At 35.9% G+C, this 21413-nt stretch overlaps 2 protein-coding genes across 2 annotated transcripts; one reads left to right on the top strand and one right to left on the bottom strand.

The window, feature by feature from the left end:
- The first annotated feature begins 730 nt into the window (after positions 1–730).
- LOC132307870 (replication factor C subunit 2) lies at positions 731–10596 on the top strand. Its single transcript, XM_059805745.1, has 7 exons — positions 731–1019; positions 1866–1972; positions 2080–2181; positions 2401–2596; positions 9744–9872; positions 9952–10146; positions 10242–10596. The coding sequence occupies exons 1-7, from the start codon at positions 858–860 to the stop codon at positions 10350–10352; spliced, it is 1002 nt and encodes a 333-aa protein (XP_059661728.1). The 5' UTR covers positions 731–857; the 3' UTR covers positions 10353–10596.
- Positions 10597–11162: 566 nt separating this feature from the next.
- On the bottom strand, positions 11163–13940 carry LOC132307869 (protein IQ-DOMAIN 22-like). Its single transcript, XM_059805743.1, has 4 exons — positions 13312–13940; positions 12735–12935; positions 12092–12163; positions 11163–12005 (listed from the first exon to the last, which is right to left on the bottom strand). Exons 1-4 carry the CDS (start codon positions 13705–13707, stop codon positions 11322–11324), a joined length of 1353 nt encoding a protein of 450 aa, XP_059661726.1. The 5' UTR covers positions 13708–13940; the 3' UTR covers positions 11163–11321.
- Between the last annotated feature and the right edge of the window lie 7473 nt (positions 13941–21413).

Below are 21413 nucleotides of genomic sequence, written 5' to 3'. Positions count from 1 at the left end.
TGGATGGCAAATTCCCCATCCCCGCCAGGGCCCCACCCCGTTTATAGCGGGGATGGGGATGGGGGCAAATTATGAATCCCCTCAGGGGCCGGGGATGGGGTAAACCCGGCCCGCCCCGATTAAGTGTAAAGTTACTAATATACCCTTACATTTAATAATTTATTACTAAATTTGATTTATTATATATATGAAAATAAGAAAAAATGTGTTTTTTTTTTAATAAAAAAAATTATGAGGCCAGGGGCGGGGCGGGGCGGGGACAGGGATAAGGTGTCAGGGGCGGGGGCGGGTATGGGGATTCTGGCAAAATTTTAAGCTGGGATGGGGGCGGGGATGGAGAATGAAAAATGCATCAGGGATGGGGATGGGGAATGAAATTCCCGCCCCACCCCACCCCACCCCGTTGCCATCCCTACTTCAGAAGAGAGAGAGAGAGTGCAGAGAAAAATGGGCCAAAATCCCTAAACCCAAATGTTTGTTTCGTCCCCTACAATAGCCGCAAAGTGCTAGCATATCCAAAAACACCTATTTCTTGTTTCGGGTTTTGGGCCCATTTTGTGCAATGTTGTGGTACCGTTGGCTATAAAACAAATGGACACAAACATGAATTGGGCCAAAAAATAGTTACTTTAACAGCTTTGGAACAAAACAAAACATTACAAACACATACCAACACAGCCCCGGTCTAAGTTTGGCACCAACCCGGTCCAATCGGACCGTGGGACTAGTCCCCTATATCTCTCTGTACCTATTTTCCCTCCAAATCGAAGGGTTTAGGGAAAGTTGTGTGGGGAGTTCTTGGGAGCTATCCGATCTTCGTCTAAATCGAATCAGCGAGCTCTCTGTGAGCAACGGCAATGGCGGCCTCTTCTTCGTCATCATTGAGCCACGGCTACGAAATTCCGTGGGTAGAGAAGTACAGACCCTCCAAAGTCGCCGACATTGTGGGCAACGAAGACGCCATGTCGAGGCTTCAAATCATCGCTCGTGACGGCAACATGCCCAACCTCATCTTAGCCGTAAGAAAATTTCCTTTTGATTCTATTTACTTTATCATCCTCATTCTCTCTCAAATTCATACATGGTCACACAAAGTCACTGCATTGAATACTGGGTCATAATTAGTTTATATGTACATACATAACTATATATATGTCTATATATACACACATACATGCATAGGCGTGTATATTATTATTGTTCTTGTTTTGGGTTTTTGTTCATCATAGAAACCCTAATTTGTTTGCCTAAGATAGTTGAAATTTTGGGTATTTTTTGTTTTAAATATCTTGAATTTTGAGATGAAAAGAGAGGGAAACAAAGAATGTGTTCCACACTTTGGTGATTTAATTTGACAACTGGGTTGAAAATGTATTAGGTTAATTGGTTTGGTGTAGACTTAAATAGTGTGCCATGTACTTGGTTACGTGAAAGTGGTACTTGGTGTGCTTCCTTTATGTTTGTATCTATGATGTGAGAAGCCTATGTCTAGTTGTTTGCTTAGAAAACGCACAAAAACAATGTACACGTATGATCGGGCTTTTTTTTTTTTCATTCTTCCCTTTTTCGTTATACGGGGCTCACACAAACAAAAACATGCACTTCTTTAAGTCGTGTACTATTATTTAGCTTAGCTTTGAAGCCAGAAGTACTGAAAACATGAGGTTCAATTTAGTTGCTTGGGTTTCCCCACATTTTGTCATCAAATCAAATAGAGGGCCAGAGGAAAAAGGGTAGGAATGAACAAGCTGGCAATATTGACCATTTCCATGAAAAATCTGCGGATATCATTTACTTAATGATGGCTCCATATTATGAAAAACTAACTAGCACTGATATTGAGCAATCTTCATTATATATTTCAGGGTCCTCCCGGAACTGGTAAAACCACTAGTATATTGGCTCTTGCTCATGAGCTATTGGGACCAAATTATAGGGAGGCAGTTCTAGAGCTGAATGCATCAGATGACAGGCATGTAAAATTATTATGAACTCTTATGTTGTCGAGCTCTTCTTGTAATGTTTTCGTTGATTGGCAAATACATCTTTACCAGTTCACCTTTCCATGTTTTTTTTTAGGGGAATTGATGTTGTGAGAAACAAAATTAAGATGTTTGCCCAAAAGAAAGTTACATTACCTCCTGGGCGGCACAAAGTAATAATTTTGGATGAAGCCGACAGGTAAATAAATAATGGAATTAGTTTTCCTAGTGTGGGACTTTGCTTAGTCCAGCTTGTCAGTGATTATAGTAATACTGTTCCCTTTCATACATTTTCTTTCCATCTAAAATATGTATTAGATTTTTCCTATGTCACTATATTATCTATTTGCAACTTGTTTATTTATTTTGTTTTATCATTATTACCTATTTATTTTTTTGGATCATGGTTGTAAATTAGCATGACATCTGGAGCACAACAAGCCTTGAGGCGGACAATGGAAATATATTCAAATTCCACTCGTTTTGCTCTTGCTTGCAATACATCCTCTAAAATTATCGAGCCTATCCAGAGTAGATGTGCCCTTGTCCGGTTTGCAAGATTATCTGATCAAGAGATCCTTGGGCGTCTTATGGTGGTGCTTGAAGCAGAAAAGGTACACATATTTATATACCTGATGCTAAAGACATTTCTTTTTAACAAATATTTGTACCATGTCAAATGGAAGTATTTTTTTTGGTGGTAAATCATAATCTAGTTTGTCTTTGTTCATGCCCAGTCCTATCCCATGTGCCTCCTCAGGCGGTAAAAATGGAAAATAAAAGGATAGGATTCTTGGTTTGCAGGCTGCAACTCCAACTTTAAATTTCACTAAGTTTTACTCCCAGTTCTAGTTCTCAATTAGAACCATTCATTCTCCATGACCTGTGGTTATCTTCACATCATTTTCAGTTCTTGTATCCCGGAAACCCACATCTGTTTGACACAAAAAATACTGTTGTATTGCTTTGGCTATAATTTTTTTTTTTCCCTTTATTTTGCAGTATGTTTTATTGTGGCGAGAATGATAACAATGAATGTTTTGACTAACCCCAAAGAGTTGGCTCAAGTGGGTAAGTCACTTGGCCTGGTGCCTCATGAAGCATCAGGTCTAAGGTTCGACTCCTCTTGGGTGCAATCAATTCCTTGGAGAGAGGGAGGGGGGAAGTATCGATTAGGAAAAAAAAAGGAATGTTTTGACTACATATATATTCCTTCCCAAAGTCACCATGAGCATCAGTTTTGTTATTGGTGAGAATAAATTGTACACATCTGCCGAACACTTGCAATAACCTTCGTTGGGGCACACACACACACACACACACATATATTATTATTATTATTATTATTTGGGTAACAAAGAATCAACCCACCTGCTAGGCATTTTGGACTCTCGAATGACTTGCAAACTCCGGGTGCATTCAATTGCTTGCCCGCAAACCACATCCATTATTTAAACCCGGGCCTCGCCTTTAGTGGGACTCGAACCAAATGCCTTTTAAATCTTATCCTTTGTTCAATTGTTCCATTTTTTCTTTTTGCTCTCTGTCTCTCTAATTGGTTTTTATGCCCACTTTTGATATGTATGTCCCTTGCAACATTGATAATCAAAGCCATAAATTTTCAGGATTTTGAAACTTTATTTACAACTCACCAAAGGGCCTTTGGCCTAGCGGGATAACCTCCCTATCCTCAAAGAGGAGGGGAGCGGTTCCAGGCCAGGTGTGGGCAAAAGGGTTTGTGTTTGCTTTACCATTCAAAAAAAAAAAAAACTTTATTTACAACTCTAGCAATTTTATATTCTTAGTTTAAAAACTTTGCACTTTGATGTTCCTTCTATTTATGATATATGTGTACCAATTTCTTGGTCTGCGATGTATCCCTTGAGTACTGTATTTAATGGTGTTTTACCCAAGGTGTAACTGCTGACAAATACTGTATTTTGGTGGTGTTAAAGGATTGCTGGGCTGGGTAGTGAATCAGATCAATTTTTTTTTTTTCATAATTGTGGTTGTATAAAAAAAATGAAAAATATGTACAAGAGCATAGAGGGCATACCCTCAGAAAAAGAACAATAAAACCTAAGATATAATGAATTCAAAAATCCAGAATCTCAGACTGAAACAAACTAAGGTCAAAGAAGAAAAAACTCCATTGCCTTAACCAAAAACAAAAAAGCAGCAGCAAAGACAAACAGCAGCAAAGACTTTAGAAATCACCCTCTGCAGCAAACCATTTACCAAAACTCCCACAGACAAACACGTCTTCAGCTTTAGGAGTAGGCCCATTTCCAATGTAGCAGATACAGCACCAAAAACTTAACAGATAAGGTCTTGTAAACTAGCATGCTGAACAGTAAGAACTTTAAACAGAATTTGTCTAGCTACTGAACTAGAAAGAGTACAAACATCTAAGTGAAGCCTAGCATTTCTTTCCTTCCAAATGGCCCACAAAGAAGCAGCAAATAAGCTGCATAACACCTTTGAAGTCTGGTATTTATCACACCAGAGAAATAAATCCAGAACTGTATGTACCTCTGCAAAATTTCCCATATTCCAATGTAAAACTTCACCAATCCATTGCTAAATTTTTTTAGCAAAAGCACAAGTAACAAAAAGGTGATCCATAGTATCCAAAGCTTGGAGACAGAGAGAACATCTAGAAACGAAAAGGCAGCCGTCTTTTCTGTAAATTCAACATAGTAGGAAGCTTATTCTGCAAAACTAGCACTGCTATAAGAGACCACTGAGGCCTGGCCTTGCCCCAAACCAACTTATGCCACTGCACTTCTTCATTGGAAACTCTAGAACATTCCCATGCTCGCTTAAAAGAAAATAGGCCACCGTCCCATAGCAACTTATCTGGTGTTGAATGAATTTTAATAGTAACCAGAAAATCTCTGAAAGCTTGAAAAAAATCATCTTGTACCAAGTCCGAATTCCAATCTCCATTCAGCATAACATTATGTAACTTAGCATCCCTGTGAAAAGGTAACCTTCTAGCCATCCTATGCCCAAATTTTTGTGCTATTGTTAACCCCTCACACCAAGGATCAAGAAACAAATTGAATTCCTGACCACTGCCAACTTGATAAGAGACATTCAACAACATGCTTTCCCTATTCTCCACAATAGACTTCCAAATAACAGAATCAGAGCATCTTGCAATGACATTCCAAAATGTTGAATTAGAACAATACTTATGCTTACACCAAGACACCCACAATTTGTCCTTACTAAGTAATCCCAAGCCAACACAAACCTAGACACTCTTTGAATGTCTGCCAATCTACGAAGACCAAAACCTCCTTCAGTTTTTGGAGCTGTAACTTTTTCCCACTTCAGTAAATGCATTTTACTAGTATGAGCAGTGCTTCCCCACAAGAAATCCCTACATATCTTTTGAATTTGATTTGTCACAGCCACAGGAACAATGAAACAGCTACACCAGTATAGAAAAAAGGGATTCACCACTGTTTTAAGCAGCTCTAACTTACCAGCAAGAGACAGCAGCTTAGTATTCCAGTGGGAGATCTTATTAATAATCTTGTCAATCAATTCTTTACAATTGGACCTTTTCAAACCTGAGGGACAGAGTGGAAGACCTAGATATTTAATAGGAAACACCTCCTCTGAGCACTGCAACAGCCTCAAAATACCCTGCTTCCTTCTAGCAGCTCTAGAGAATAAAACCTTACTCTTCTGAGGATTCATTTGAAGACCAGAAATTTCCTCAAAATTCTTGAAATTAAGAGCTAAGGCTTTAGCATTTGAAATGGAAGCTTGACAAGCAACCATAAGGTCATCTGCAAAAAATATATGGCACATTGGAGATTGTAATCTTCTTGAAGAATGCATGACTGTAATCTCCTTCCTTTGCACTGCCTCATTAATTTTTTGTGAAAGTTGATCTGTTACCAGAGTGAAGAGAAGGGGAGACAATGGACATCCCTGCCTTAAACCCCTGGCCGGCTGAAAAAAACCTGTTGGAGTACCATTTAGCAGAATCGAATACCTGGTTGAGTGGAGAATAGAAGCAATCCACTTAAGCCAAAGATCACTGAAGCCATAACCTTTCAAAGCTTTGAGTAAGAATTCCCAAGACACTGAATCAGAAGCTTTCTTAATATCTACTTTCAAGGCCATTGAAGCATGCCTAGGTAAAGTAAAATCCCTCACCAGCTCATGAGACATTATTATTGCATCTTGAATTTTCCTCCCTTTCACAAAACCATGTTGCTCTATGCCAATCAATTGAGGAAGAACCACTGCCAATCGATTAGCTAAAATCTTTGTAATAATTTTATACACCAAGTTGCACAAAGCAATAGGCCGAAACTCAACTCATTTTTAATGCTTTACCCACTTTAGGCAGCAAAGTAAGAAAACAACTACTCACCCCCATAGGCATAATACTAGACAAGAAAAAATGCTGAACTGCTGCCACCACATCAGCACCAATCACTGGCCAAAATGTTTGATAAAATCTAGCAGGGAATCCATCTGGACCTGGAGACTTGTCTGGATGAAAATTCACTACCACAGCATGTATTTCTTTGGGAGAAATTGCAGCATCCAATTGAAGAATAGCTGCTTCACTGAGAGTCAGTCTAGGAGCCACCACAATTGTAGGACATTCTGCAGTTTTAGAAAAAAGCTTTTGATAATATTGAACAAACCATTCTCTAATAACCCCTACATCAGTAGAAATTACCCCTTCAACTCCTTCACCTCCTTCAACCTCAGTGATAGCATTAAAATGTCTCTGTTGTTTCATCTTATGATAGAAGAAAGCAGAACACTTATCAGTCTCAGTTAACCAAAACACTCTAGATTTCTGAACAATAAGCATCTCTTGATCCAAAATAGCTGCCCGGTACTCTTCCCTAGCTTGTTTCTCTTGATCAAAAACAGTATCAGAGGGATCATTTAAAAGAACTTGTTGAATATCATCTAATTGCTAGTTGGTCGTCATCAATTTTCCCCCCACAGGACCATAGACATTCTTATTCCATTCTTTGATATTGTGCTTGACATTCCTTAGCTTCTTGAGAAGCCTATGTAAAAGGAGAACCAGTGACAACCATGTCCCATGCTTGTTGAACCAAAGGTAAAACACAACCTTGCACACACCAAACTTTCAGTATCGTAAAAGGTTTAGGACCATCTGCAAATTGTTTTGAAATTTGCACAAGAATCCCATAATGATCCGAGCATTTAGCAGAAGAATAGAAACCTTAGTACCAGGCATTTTGTCCAACCATTTTTCATTTACAAAAACCCTATCCAATTTGACAAATATTCTCCTATCAGTTCTTTGTCTATTACACCAAGACCACTCCCCATTAGCAGCATATAACTGAAATAAACCTGCATCTTGTAGACAATTATTAAACTCAGCCAACAATCTTTGAGGAACCCTACTACCACCTTTCTTGTCCCCAAAAAATCTGATTGCATTCCAATCACCTAGAGTGATCCAAGGACCAACTGAAATATTAGCATAATAAGACATTATTTGCCATAGAACCTGTCTCTCTTTACTGTATTTTGTGCATAGACCGGAGTACAATAAACCACTTCTCCAGTTTGAACAACCCTCACCTTGAGAAGTATACATTGAGCATGTGAATGAATGACAGAAATAGAAAAGACTGCTGGATTCCAACCAACCCAAATTCGACCCAATGGATGAGCATCATAGTTGTGTGACCATTCCCAATTATACCTAATTCGCCTAGAAATAGCATCAAAAAACTCCTTGCGAACTTTAGTTTCAAGTAAGCAACAGAAATGAGAGGCATTTGTAGACAGCCAACTGCTGACCTCTTTCTGCCTTCTAGATTTATTCAAGCCTCTCACATTCCATGAACTAATCATTGAGAAGGAGATAAGGGGGGCAACAGCCCAGTGTGGCTACTTCTAGTTTTTCTGTCTGTAGGTGCCACAAGTTTAGTTTTTGATTTCGTAAAAGGTTCAGAAGATATAATCCCAGGAACTAATTTTGGATGATGCTTTTTACTCTGAATTAGACCCTGAACACCTTTCCCAGAATTCACCCCTTGAGACATTGTGACTGCCTCCTTACTTCTCGAATGAGACAATCCCATATCCAAAGTAACATTACCATCCATCACAGCTATCGGATTAACTTCAAGAATCAGATCCTCACCAATGACTGTAGCCATAGCACCAGAACAAACTAACTCGGTATCAGCAATTATATTCAAAGCTTTATTAGTTATATCGTGATCACCACTTGTTTTCTCCATCATGGCAAGGTCCATAACATTAGATTCATCAACCCTTATCTCCTCAGATACAAGATTACCACCAGGTTCACCAACTGTGACCCCTTCTTGATCCCCATCCGCCAGAGAAGTAAACTTGTTAGAAACTTGAACTTGATTAGGCTGTATAACAGTTGATGTTAATTTAGGCAAAACAACAGGCACCTCGTCTGCAGCAACCAGCTTCCTATGTTGCTTTACCACCCATTCCACCTTTTGTTTCTGTTTTGATTGTTGCACCACCTTCGTAGGACAATTAGCTGGTAGATGATCAGCTCTATTACATATCCCGCACCATTGTGGTCGCCATTCATATTCAAACTCAATAGTTTCATCGCACCCATGGAAATCAACCACCATTGAGTCTGGGAGAACATCTTTAACATTCACCTCCACCATAACCCTAGCATAGTCCCCTTTATCACAATGCAAAGTTGGATCATCCATGTATATAGGCTTTGAGAAAGATGAACACACCATTGAAATGGATGTATTATTACGACAGTGCACCGGTAGATTCTGAACCCTAACCCAAATTGGCACTGTATCTAGAACATCCTTAGACAGATTAACATTCTTACACCAATGTTTAATAATAATTGGATGTCCTTCGAATGTATGGATTCTTGATAACACAGTCTGCAACTCCTCTTCATTATTAAACCGCACCATGAAGAAACCTTTCTTCAAATACACCAAAGTAACCTGTTTAGCCCACCATCTTTCAACATATGACTTGAACTTATGATAGTAAGGCCTCTTTCCCATGATATATCGCGCCACAGAAATTTTCCAATATTTGATCTCCTCTTGCACATCCGTTAGAGAGATTGAAACGTTTTTGCCTCTTACATTTTCAAGATATTGAAGATTGACAAAAGGCTTTGTCTCTGAAGCTGTAAAGAAACTAGTCCATGCCGGCCGGACTGGGGTAGTAGAAGGAGAGTTCCGGCATTGAACACCTGCCGGAGGTTGAGGGGAGGAGGTCTGTCCCTCCACACGTACCCTCAAAACCCTAAACACCAAAAATCGCCCTACAGAGAGAAAAAGGGTAAAAAAGAGAATTGACAAAATTGCAGTGAATAGTGTTTTGACCTCTGTCAAATGTTTGTCTCAAACTGGTGTTACAAGTTATTATTATTTGAGCATCGTGTGGAACATTAGATTATTTTTATGCTATGTAATTATTTAAGACCATCTGGGAGCATTGCACCATTAATTATATGCCCCATGGAGGCAGCTCGTGATCTATTTTGGCTTCCTGTGAATACATATCTTGTCCTGTACTTCAATTTTATTTTTGAAGCAAACTGTTGTACCTAAGACCATAAACATGATGAGGTGTGCTTTAGGATGTCAATGGTCACATTAGCTTATTTATCCAATGGCTGGACACCCCACGACCGCTATCACACATGATTACTTATGAAATTATTGACAAGGAATAATTGTTGCATGTTTGTAACCAATGAAGGTTCCCTACATTCCGGAAGGCCTTGAAGCAATTATTTTCACAGCTGATGGTGATATGAGGCAGGCATTGAATAACTTGCAAGCTACATTCAGTGGATTTCGTTTTGTCAACCAAGAAAATGTTTTCAAGGTCAGTGCTCAGAGATATCCCCTGCTATATCCATCATCACCATGTAACTTTAGAACTAATTGTTTTGGTTGGTTTTTAGGTTTGCGATCAGCCACATCCCTTGCATGTAAAGAATATGGTGCGCAATGTACTAGAGGGGAAGTTTGATGATGCCTGTTCTGGTTTAAAGCAGCTTTATGATTTGGGCTACTCCCCCACGGACATAATTACTACTCTTTTTCGAATTATAAAGAACTATGATATGGCTGAGTATCTGAAATTGGAATTCATGAAGGTTTACATGCTGTGTGGGGTCAAATTTACTATTTATCGTCTCTCCAAAACCTTGTCTATGCCACAAATTTGATTTCTTTTCGTATGGTTTTGCAGGAAACTGGTTTTGCTCATATGAGAATTTGTGATGGAGTTGGTTCATATCTTCAGCTATGTGGCCTGATGGCTAAGCTCTCGCTAGTTCGGGAAACAGTTCAAGCAGCATAAGTAGATTGCCAGCTATTGTATTGTGATCAAGGTCTTGTTGCAGTTGAGATCCACTCATGAAAACATGTATATGTTTTCTCTGTATTTTGTTGAGAGGAACTAGTATCAACTCTATGAGTTCTCTCTCTCTCTCTTTTATTTTTTTTGGCTTGTATGTGAATTGCAGACCTTGTAAGCTTGAACATCTACAAAGCTCAAGTTTTTTGTCTTGAACATCTACAAAGCTCAAGTTTTTTTTGTTGCAGTTGAGATCCTCTCATGAAAACATGTATATGTTTCCTATCTGTATTTTGTTGAGAGGAACTAGTAGCACAACGAGTTCTCTCCCTCCCTCTCCCTCTCTCACTCTCATTTCTTTTGGCTTGTATATGAATTGCTGACCTTCTTGCAAGCTTGAAGATCTACAAAGCTAAGTTTTTGGTCTTCAAAAACTGGAAATCGTTTGGCAAGTAGGACTTTTCGTTCAATTACAAATGTGATGATCTTTGAAATGGCAACAACTTTACGTCCAATTATGTGATGGTGGTAGCTAATCGGTGTTAAAACTTGAGTTGGCAATAATATTCATTTTGTAAAGAGTTTGAAAATTTAGTTTTGAGGCACAATTAAATACATCAATCATCGTCACATTTTTAGATTTGCTGCTTCACATTTGCCGTGCAAATGATATCTGTTGGGGTTAGTGAGGAAGAAAGAAAGTGAGAGACGTTGGGTTATAAAAGACAGCATATGCCATATGTGTTTACCAAAGAAGACTTTCTCTGGGTTAAAATGAACCTTTTCTTGATCATGGCATCAACTTGCTTTGGATTTCCAGAATTGCTTGAAGATTCTCACACTCTATGTGAAATACAAATTTGAAAAGTTAACAAGTCTTCCATGACTATATGTACATTACAAGGTGATTTAACAAAAAGCCTCCAATCCCCTGAAGAAGTCAAGTATCTATCCCAATGGCCAGCATTAAACTCAACTGGATCTTACAGGTATTCCAAGTCTATCCAAGTGACCAGAGCCCGGATAAGCTTTACTGGCGAAAATGGCATGGAATGCAGAATCTCTTTGCATGCTTGATCTTGAATCACCATACCCATGAATCAAATGCCTCTTTGTTGAACTTGATCTCTCAAATTGAAGCCTCTGCTTAGGAGCACTAAGAGATCTCAACTTAGCCCTTGAGGATTCAGTGTAAGCCATGTAGTTTGGGTGTTCTGAACAATTGCTTAAGTAGCTTCTTGAACTGTCACTCTTAGTGGGAGTGCAGGGGCCTCTCTTAAAATTATCATCAGCAGTGCGGAAAGAGGTTTCCTCTACATATCGAGTGAACAAAGGGATCGGTGATTCAACTTCACAAGATGATTGACTTGGTAAGGTTTGATGGGTTGTTGAGTCTTTTGAAGTGGTTAAGCTATGACTAATTTGATCTGAACCCAAAGCACGATGAGAATATTGGAACTGGATTCTTCGTTTAGGTATCAAGTGTTGTTCCCGATTATCTATCTCAAGAAATTTGTCATCCGTTGGGCGAGTTCTCAAAAAAGACCTCCCTCGGTCCCCCAATCCTTCGTTCATTTGGCAGTCCAAACAGCTCCAACCACCGCGTGCCTTGTCTTGATCAACCATCGACCTGCCAACTGATTTGGAACGATTTCCCTGCGTTTGTTGCGGAAGAATGCATTTCAGCATAAATCATATCATCACAATACAATACAAGCAATCAAGAAATAGTCCGAACGTACCTTGGGTGACTGATTTTGTTTTTCACCATTTGCTCGAATGGCATGTTCAAATTTTTCAGGGGTTGCAGGGCCCTGCACACCAAACCAAAGATAAAGAGATGTTCGATATCCCAAAACAGAAACAATTGATGCAATTTTTAGATTGCACTTGCAATTGCTACAATACAACAAACTGCAACCAACACACAACTGAATTGATGTTTCAAGTTATTGACTGGTATAGCTTATTTTATGAACAAGAAACTGAAAAGAAAAATACATTACATTAGCTTAGATAAGAGCTTAAAGTATGATGCAACTTTAGGCAAAATTATTGTTCAACCTAGAAGAAGCAGGTAACGGATAATCCTCGAAAGAATGCTTAGGGAAATTACTGTGCATGCCTAAATGTTCTGCCGAGATTATGCCCAATGTAAGACATGTAATTTGTCATCCAAAAGTGCTTTCACTGACTAAGAATATTGTTTCGTCATACTGTTGTCTACCCAGAGCACACACCCTAAAGATGTTTCAAGTTCAAAGTAGTCAATGCACAACATGTTCCAAAAATCACATCAAAAACATTTTACCAAATAATTGATATGATTTTTAACGAAATTCGAATTGAATATATAATTGAAGGGCTTTAGTGAAAGTTGCTTACAGGATAGAGGAACTGGGAAGACTTTGTTCTTGAATGTGGGGATTGAGAGATTTGAGCTCGCCCTGCACGAGCACGCGCTTGGGCTCGTAACAGTGCCTGCATACTTCGTAGCGCGTAGGCAGTGTGCTTTCTCACAATGTTACCTCTAACCAGTGCCTGAAGCTTCACAAGTGCCTTCAATGCTCGCAGTGCTCTCCTCGACTTGAGAACCAAGAAAAAAATTCATCAAAACCAACTCATAATCACATGGCAAAATTATTTATTTCACTATAAATTCTAATCCAACTTTGACACCTAGACAAAGGTGAGCAATGCTACATCAAGCAATTGTGGACCCACATTACTGTGTGAGAAATGTGTCTTTTTCTTGTAGAAAGGAATTTTAGGGTGTATATACTGACACAAAAGTTCATTGGTGGTGTTGTATTGTAGGATCATTATTTTTATACTAATTACCAAACAATGACATTTATGATTAAGAATGGTAAATTTAAAGAAACTAATATTGAATTATAATAAATCATTACCATAACACAAGAAGAATAATAAGAAATATACATAATACAAGAAAACTTACCAGATAGGCTCGAAAATGCGCCTGTATCTTAATAGCGGCCAAGTCTTCACGAATCCCACAGCTGGCGCCGCTAACGTACGCCACGGTGCTCGCACTAACATCATCAGAACCCTCACTGCTCGTCGGCCTCACCGCCGCCGTGATCGCCTGCTCGTTCGGATCAACGCCGCCGTCGGGGATCCCGTCGGAACTCCGGGGAGGTACATCGGCGCGGGAGTTTCTCCGGTGACCGGTGGTCTTCCAAGTGCAGTCCTGTTCTCTGTGCGATTTGACGAAGCCCCATCTCTTCTTTGCCGACGTTGGTTCTGAGCGAGTCGCGTCGGTCGCCGACTGCGACGGAGACTCCTCTTTCTTGAGGCCAAAAAGTCCGCGAAACCACCTGGCTGCTTTTCCCATCAGATAGTGGGAGTTAGTGGTGTTGACTTGACGTGACGGTGGTTCTGGAAATTGGTTTCGCGTGAGCAGTTTGGTGGAGAGAGGAGAGTGGTGTGTAGTATAAGGCTATAAGCAAAGAGAGAATTATATATATATATATATATATGTCATTGTAATTTAGAAAGAAGGTATGTGATCGAGTCTCGAAAATGAAGAAGTGAAATTAAAGAGTACTCCGTAGAAGGTTGGTGAATTTGCAAAGACTAAAACGGTCAAATGTTATGAAGTAGGATGGACTTGATCTGGAATAAAAAAATTTTGACACATATTTAAAAATAAAAATAAAAAATTATTTTACTTAAAAAAAGAATAAGAAAAATATATATATATATATTTTAAGTCAAAACTAACTTAGCCTTAATCAAACTGATCTTTTTATAAAAAATTTCAATCAAATAACATTTAAAAATATTTTAAATTTTAAATTTTAAATTTTAAATTTTAAAATTTAAATTTTCAAACTTTCTTTAGACGTGAAGCAAGAGATAAATGAGGAAAAAAAAACAAGAGATAAATGATAATGGTATAAATTGAAGGATAAATTTACCTTATTGCCACCACAAGGTCCAAATCAGTGAATCACTGTAGCTATAGCTGTAACATTCTATCCCTGTCCCCCACTCTATACTTATCATGGACAACAACAGGTGGGCCACCACATTGACGTATTCGTAATAACGATGGATTCTGATTTTACCCCTTGTTTGTATTCCTTGTGTTCCGTATTTGTTTTTTCAATTTTTTTTTTTTAGTAGAGTACAGTCACACTTCTTGAGATTTGGCAAAAAAAATATTCAGAAAAAACTTACCTATTTTTTAGACAAAGACACCACATGAAGGTTTAAAAATAGACAAAGACACCCTTTTACATGAAAAATTGACCAAATTACCTTTTGACCGTTTATGAGACTTTTTTAACTTTATAATTTAATAAATTGGACCAATCTACCCTATAATTTATGCATAAAAAAAAAAAAAAAATTATATTGTTCATTTTTTTTTTGTTATTTATTTTATAAATGTCCCAACTTCTAAAAAATGTAGACGTCTAAAATAATTTTTTGATTCAATACATATATTTCAAATAAATTATATTTTGTTATTACTTCTTTTCTTTTTATTTTTTATTTTTAAATTAAGATGCTTATTTCTTTCATCTAAAAAAATTAAACCAATCTCTTTTCCTTAAAAATAAAAAATATGGTACCAGTATAACTTTATGTATCTTAAATTATATATCAAATATTATGCATTTCTCAACATAAAAGAAAATAGGTACCAGTATAACTTTATGCATGCCTTTGTTTGTTTTTTTTTTTTTTTTTTTTTTCTTTATTTTATTATTTTTTTCCCTTTTATGTTGGGAAATTTATAATATTTTATATATAATTTAAGATGCATAAAGTTTTACTGGTACCATATTTTTTATTTTTTTAAAAAAGAGATTGATTTAATTTTTTTAGATGAAAGAATTAAACATCTTAATTTAAAAGTAAAAAAGAAAAAGAAAAGAAATAATAACAAAATATAATTTATTTGAAATATATGTATTAGATCAAAAAATCATTTTAGACGTCTACTTTTTTAAGAAATTGGGACATTTATAAAGTAAATAACAAAAAAAAAAAAAAAAAAAAAAAAGTAAATAATATAAAGCTTTTTTTTTTTTTACATTTTTTTTTTATGCATAAATTGTTCATGAGGGTAGACTGGTCCAGTTTATTAAATTGTAAAGTTAAAAAAGTCTCCTAAAAGGTCAAAGGGTAATTTGGTCAATTTCTCATGTAAAGGAGTGTCTTTGTCCATTTTTAAACCTTCAGGAGCTGTGTTTATCTAAAAAAACAGTTAAGTTTCAGCTGAGTGTCCTTTTGCCAAACCTCAGGGAGTGTGGATGTACTTTACCCTTTTTTTTATGGACAAAACATAATAAGAAACATATAATTTTTAACTTTTAAAATTAGATTATATTTGATTGCATCAAATTTATATTTGTTCCATATAAGATGTCAATTTTGAAATATAAGAATTTGTAAGTCAAAATTCTCGAAAGAACATCTAATATGAGATGGTGATAATATATAAAAGAAATATAACTAAAAAATAAAAAGTAATGAGTCAAGGTTTTCGAAGTGTATAATTAATTTGGGTAGATAGATTATTATTTTGAAGTTAAAATAATAAAAAAATAATACTTTAGTCGCCCAAATTGAGTGCTCCAAACTTCACACAACATAATTGATACCAATTCTATCCCAAAATAGTTGTCATGTGAGTCACATATACTAAGATTGTCTAACTACTTTAAGAGGTACTGAGTATTGAGAACCATCCTTATCACCCAAGTTTTTTTTTTTTTTTTTTTTTTAAGTCCAGACACCCGTATTAGTCAGTTTATACTAACTTTGTTTAAGTCCCCCCTTTTAAGTCCAACATGCCTTTGTACCTACCAATTTACATAGACTTTGTTTGAATTTGTTTCACTGCGATTGTGATCGCTGCCAATCCAGCTAGTCCTACTGCTAACCATAGACTGACAATGGACATCATTTCCGTCTTTTGGATTCACATGGTTTCCTCATTGCCTATACTTATATGTAAATGTGTGTGTATATAATAGGGTGCACACGGTTCAGTTCGGTACGGTTCTAGCAGGAACTGGAATCGGAATCGGTCTGAACGGTTCCTAAAAAATGGAACCGAAACCGGAACTGTGAGTAATGGAACCGTTAACCAAACTGAGACTGGAAGGAGAGGCTGAGAGGAGAGGCGAAGATCTGAGTAGAAGTGATTGAATCAGAGACTGAGAGGAGAAACTATTTTATTAAATCAGAGGCTGAGACAGCCAAGTAATTAAACATTATCACTCACCTCTTAACTACTATATCCAATTATGGCAATTTCGCCTCAACTATTGCCAGAAAATGTTGTCGATTTCCGAGCACCACCTCCATCTCCGATTGGCTCCAGTCGCCGATCATCGGTCACAAACGCCGACGTTCTCACCGATTTTCTCGAACACTCCCTTCGCGTCAGAAAACCTTCATAAAATTGACTTAATTAAATCAGAAGCTGAGAGGAGAGGCTGAGACTGTTGGGATTTATATAGCAAATTCCTGTTTGGATTAAAGTGACATATGTTCCTGACGTTTATGAAATATTTATGTTTTATACAATTGGTGAATTCAATGTATTATATTTCGATTCATTATAGAATTGATAGTATCCATTTGATTACAAGAGATATTTATATATATGTTTGCGATAGCAATCAATGCATGATATATAAATAGTAATTATAAATGGTTCATAGTCGGTAATTATGGATGGACTTATAATTAATTAAGATTTGAACTGGATCCACGTTAGGTTGAGATATATTGCGAGAGCCGTCGTATGCAATTGCTCCCTATCACCGTCATGGCATTTGACTCTTAAGTATGAGAAAATTATAGACTCTTTTATTAATTAATAATTATTTTGATTTGTTCGGCGGATTCTTCGGGATCCTTAGACCGATACTTTGGGTAGTTATGTAATTAATAGTTAGAGGGTTATATTTTCAATATTTGCATCATTGCTACTTGTATTTATTTTGTATTGATTATGGTTGATCACAAAGTAAATTCGAAGGCCTTCGTATATTTTTAGACAAAATAATTTATTATATATTTATTTATTTAAATTATTATTTTGGTCAAACAAATGTTTTATTGTGATCGAGCCAGAAATAATCAAAGGTACCAAAATAAATATATTAATTAAGTAGTCGGATTGATGGCTTTATTTGTCCGATAACTAATTATGTATAGAGGGGTCAAAGTGCAATATTGGCTTAGAGGTTATTTATTATTTAATTGGAGTTCAATTAATTTCTTTTAGTGGAGTAGAAATTAATTTATGAATTAATTGAATTGGGTCCATGGACCGGGCCAATTATTAATTCATTGTAGCCAATAAAATAATAGGCCCAATGGATTCTCACTCATAGCCCAACTTGATATTGGAATCATATTAGATTTGAGACATGTGAATTAGAGATTGAGAAGGATTAGTTGTTTCCTTTTCTTTACCTTTATGTTGCCTATAAATATACATGGTCTATGTATATTTTAGGTGTGATTTTTAGTAGAAGGAAAAAGGAATATATTTTCTCTCTCTAGAAAATTAGGGTTTATGTTCTCATCTAATGGAGGCTCCCACAAGCCTAATTTTCCAAGGTCATTCATGGAGGCATATGAGTGATTCCTAAAGGCAAAACAATTACCAAGAAGATGGAGATTCAAGAATAATGCATCTTGTTAAGGGATCTACAATAAGTGAGAACATTCACTTTAGAGGAGAGATTTAAGGTTTACTCAAACTTTGATGTAAGTATTCAATCTTTTAATTGAATGATACATCATGTTTTATTTTTGCATAAAACTTGTCTCTATGTAATGAATCAAGATTTATGAATTTAAATTCCTCGAAAAGTTTTTAAAATTAGCACGTTTCCCAACAGAGACAAAGACCGATTTGATCGATTCGAGAAGATAGAGACCAGTGAGAGGGCCGAGAGGCTGAGAGGAGAGGATGGGAGGCAGAGCCGCCGAGTGAGTTTGAGAGGTTAGGTTTAGGTTTTGAGTTTTGATACTTTTGTCGTGATTTTAATTTTTAATATTTTATCCAATATTTGATAAATTGATAATCTGAATAATGAATATGTGGTTAGTGACTCAGGTTTTAGACTTTTAAGTTACAACGGCACAGCCCACAACGGCACAGGCGGTAACCCACAAGTATAACTATATATAATATATATATATATATTTTGGTTCGGTTCAGTTCCAGAACCGAATCGAATCTTAACGATTCTTTAATTCAGGAGTAACTGAAACTGTGAGAACCGAAAATTCGATTCCAATTCTCACAATTTCAGGTCTAATTCCGATTCCAGTTCTAGTTCCAGTTTTTTTTTTTTTTTACACCCTTAGTGTGTGTGTGTTATATATATAAAAAAGAATTAACAGTGACTGTCTGAGAACGTATCTTATGAAAAGAAAACAGTGACTGTCTGAGAACGAATCTTATGAAAAGATTTGTAAATGGGATATCAGTTCAGGGACAGAGATGCTATAGAGACATATTACACGTGTATGCATATACAAACATTTTGCTATTTTCCTTATTTTTTTTGGCATTCACTGAGCGAGGGAAAGAATCACGTGGTCAAACATAACGAAACAGACTTCCATCTGCATTATGCAGATCGGATGGATAAGACAGAACAAAATATATACATCACACTTTTCAAAAAAAAAAAAAAAATATGCATCACCGACCTTTTTATACATAAATCCTTTCGCCGACGAAAATAGTACTGTATAATACGCCCTTTAACTATTGAGTGATTGCCCTTTAACTTTGAGCCTTTATAATAAGGTAAAAAGAAAATACAGTAATTGATAACACATGCAGGGTGGAGTCGGTGTATGTCCCTGGCCTTGGCCCGTCCACTATGCATATATTAGTTTTTAAAATTAATTTTTTAAAAAGAGTTAAATTTTATTTTTATTTTTTTAAATTATCATTTTCTTTCTCTTTTTCTTATATATATATTTTTTCCTTCTACTCATTTAAATAATTTTTTTTTTCTTAACACTGTGTTCTCCCTAAACTAAAATCTTAGCGCTGTTCCTAAACACAAGGCAAAAATTTGTGTCAATTTTTTAGTGTGTTGGGTTGATTAATGGATGACAAAAAAATAATAATAATAAAAATTTTGACTTTTTTTTTTTTTTTTTTAAATGGCAGACTATATGAAAGAAATGGAATGATTTTTTTTATTATATATTTTTTAATGAGTTCCTCCATTCTAAAATAAATATTCATCTTTTTAATTTTTGACTGTCTCAAAATAAATGTCAACATTAAAAAATTAAAGAGCTATTTGTTTTAATAATATTATCGATTTAATTTTTTTGCATTAAATTTATAAAAAATAAATTATTATATATTGTGAACTTACTATAAATAAATTTAATAATTCATTAACTATTACTATAATAAAAAATATTAAAATTTAGTATATTAAAAAATTAAATTTTCAGAAAAGAAGATCGGGACGGATTACAATTAGTTTTTTAAACCCCAGGTTCCCCATCTCAACCAAAACTGGGCCTTGGGCTACGGCGCTGCCATGGCATTGGTCCGAGTTAAATTGTGACGTGTAGTAATGACACGTGGCATCTAGAATGTTGTGGGCCCTATGATCACGGTTGAAAGCCAAGAAACAAAGTCGGTTGAGCCTGGTTTGGTTGAACGAGTCAAGTGGGGTCACACCACATATTTTTTTTTTTTGGAAATTGGTCACACCACATATTTTTTTTTTTCGGAAAGTGGTCAGACCAGACATTGTCGGAAGTCTTTGGAAACAAATGGTAAGAGTCAGACATTCAAGTACTTACTTGCAGCGGTTCATGTACTGCTAAAGTCAAAATTCTCTGCTCCTACTCAACCTTAATTTAATGCAATGAAATGTCCATGGTATTCAAACTTTCAAACAGTAGTTGGTGGTAATTATATGTCATTTTCGCTGCATGGATGATATTACTATTAAATATCGTAAAATCCAGCCTCGCCATCCTCAACACCCAAGTCTAAGATACATTCTCTCTTTGACTTTATGTTATGAATAAATATATATAAAAATAAGTGTAAAGAAATATCCTTCAAGTATGTCTTTCATAATATATTAATTTAAAAAAAAATGTATAAAAAATATTTTTATTCTTTTTAATTTCTACAAAAACACATCTCAATTAATATAATATTTATTTTACTTTTAAAAAAATGCCCTTGCCAAATCTTACTCTCCACCCCAAAACCGCAACCATTGGGCAAAGCGAGTTGATGAGATTGAAGCTTTTTTTAGTAAGAGAATCACATATGTATTATATAGAGTCAAGTGCAAAAAACATCTTTATATTATACTTATAGTGCATATTGCACCATTCACGTACAAAAAATATTCATAAACTATGACATTTGTGCAAATTGGTCCTACTCACACATTTATGACTAAAATATAGTAGTTGGTGCAGGTGTTTTTTGCACAAATTGAAAACAATAGAGGTATTTTTTGCACCCCTTTTTAAATAAAAGGTAAAAGTGGTTATGAAAGGTATATTTTAGAGGTGTTTTTTGCACTTTCCTGTATTATATATGTGTGTATTTTTAGTCCTAAACTCGCAATTGCAAACTGTTCTTGAACTTTAACAATTGTAACACTGCTGAATTGGGTTTGAATCATTTAGTTTTGAATCATTTAAAATCTCAATCTTACATAGATTAGTAAAAAAATAGAAGAACCCCATCATATGTATATAAATCAATTGTTCTGATCTATTTAATTATCTTAATGAATTTTTTTCTTTCAATCTGGAGGAATTTTATGGAAAGCTCTTCGGAACAGATTGTAAAATATATCAATGACCAATTATGGTAGTCCCAATTTGGACCAAACAATCTGCCATCCATTAAACGCATTCATCCCCTTGAATCTCTCAATACTAATTTCTTTTTCCTCTCATCTTTTTGAAATATATCCATCCATCCCCTACTCTCTCTCTTTATATATATATATATATAATATACATACACTTTCTCAGACAAGTTGAGGAATCAAT

The sequence above is a fragment of the Cornus florida genome, unplaced genomic scaffold (assembly GCF_030987335.1).
Source record: "Cornus florida cultivar Cherokee Brave unplaced genomic scaffold, ASM3098733v1 CherokeeBrave_3.0.0_Hap2_Chr05, whole genome shotgun sequence".
Taxonomy (NCBI): Eukaryota; Viridiplantae; Streptophyta; class Magnoliopsida; order Cornales; family Cornaceae; genus Cornus; species Cornus florida.
This window is presented reverse-complemented; position numbering and strand designations above follow the sequence as displayed.

What these genes read in the sequence shown, in the direction of transcription:
- LOC132307870 (XM_059805745.1), top strand. Translation starts at nt 858, where the DNA reads ATGGCGGCCTCTTCTTCGTCATCATTGAGCCACGGCTACGAAATTCCG. An exon ending in ACCAAGAAAATGTTTTCAAG is followed by an intron (nt 9,873 to 9,951) that starts GTCAGTGCTCAG and finishes GTTGGTTTTTAG; the next exon opens with GTTTGCGATCAGCCACATCC. An exon ending in TGAAATTGGAATTCATGAAG is followed by an intron (nt 10,147 to 10,241) that starts GTTTACATGCTG and finishes ATGGTTTTGCAG; the next exon opens with GAAACTGGTTTTGCTCATAT.
- LOC132307869 (XM_059805743.1), bottom strand. Translation starts at nt 13,707, where the DNA reads ATGGGAAAAGCAGCCAGGTGGTTTCGCGGACTTTTTGGCCTCAAGAAA. An exon ending in CGCATTTTCGAGCCTATCTG is followed by an intron (nt 12,936 to 13,311) that starts GTAAGTTTTCTT and finishes TTGGTTCTCAAG; the next exon opens with TCGAGGAGAGCACTGCGAGC. An exon ending in CTTCCCAGTTCCTCTATCCT is followed by an intron (nt 12,164 to 12,734) that starts GTAAGCAACTTT and finishes TTTGGTGTGCAG; the next exon opens with GGCCCTGCAACCCCTGAAAA.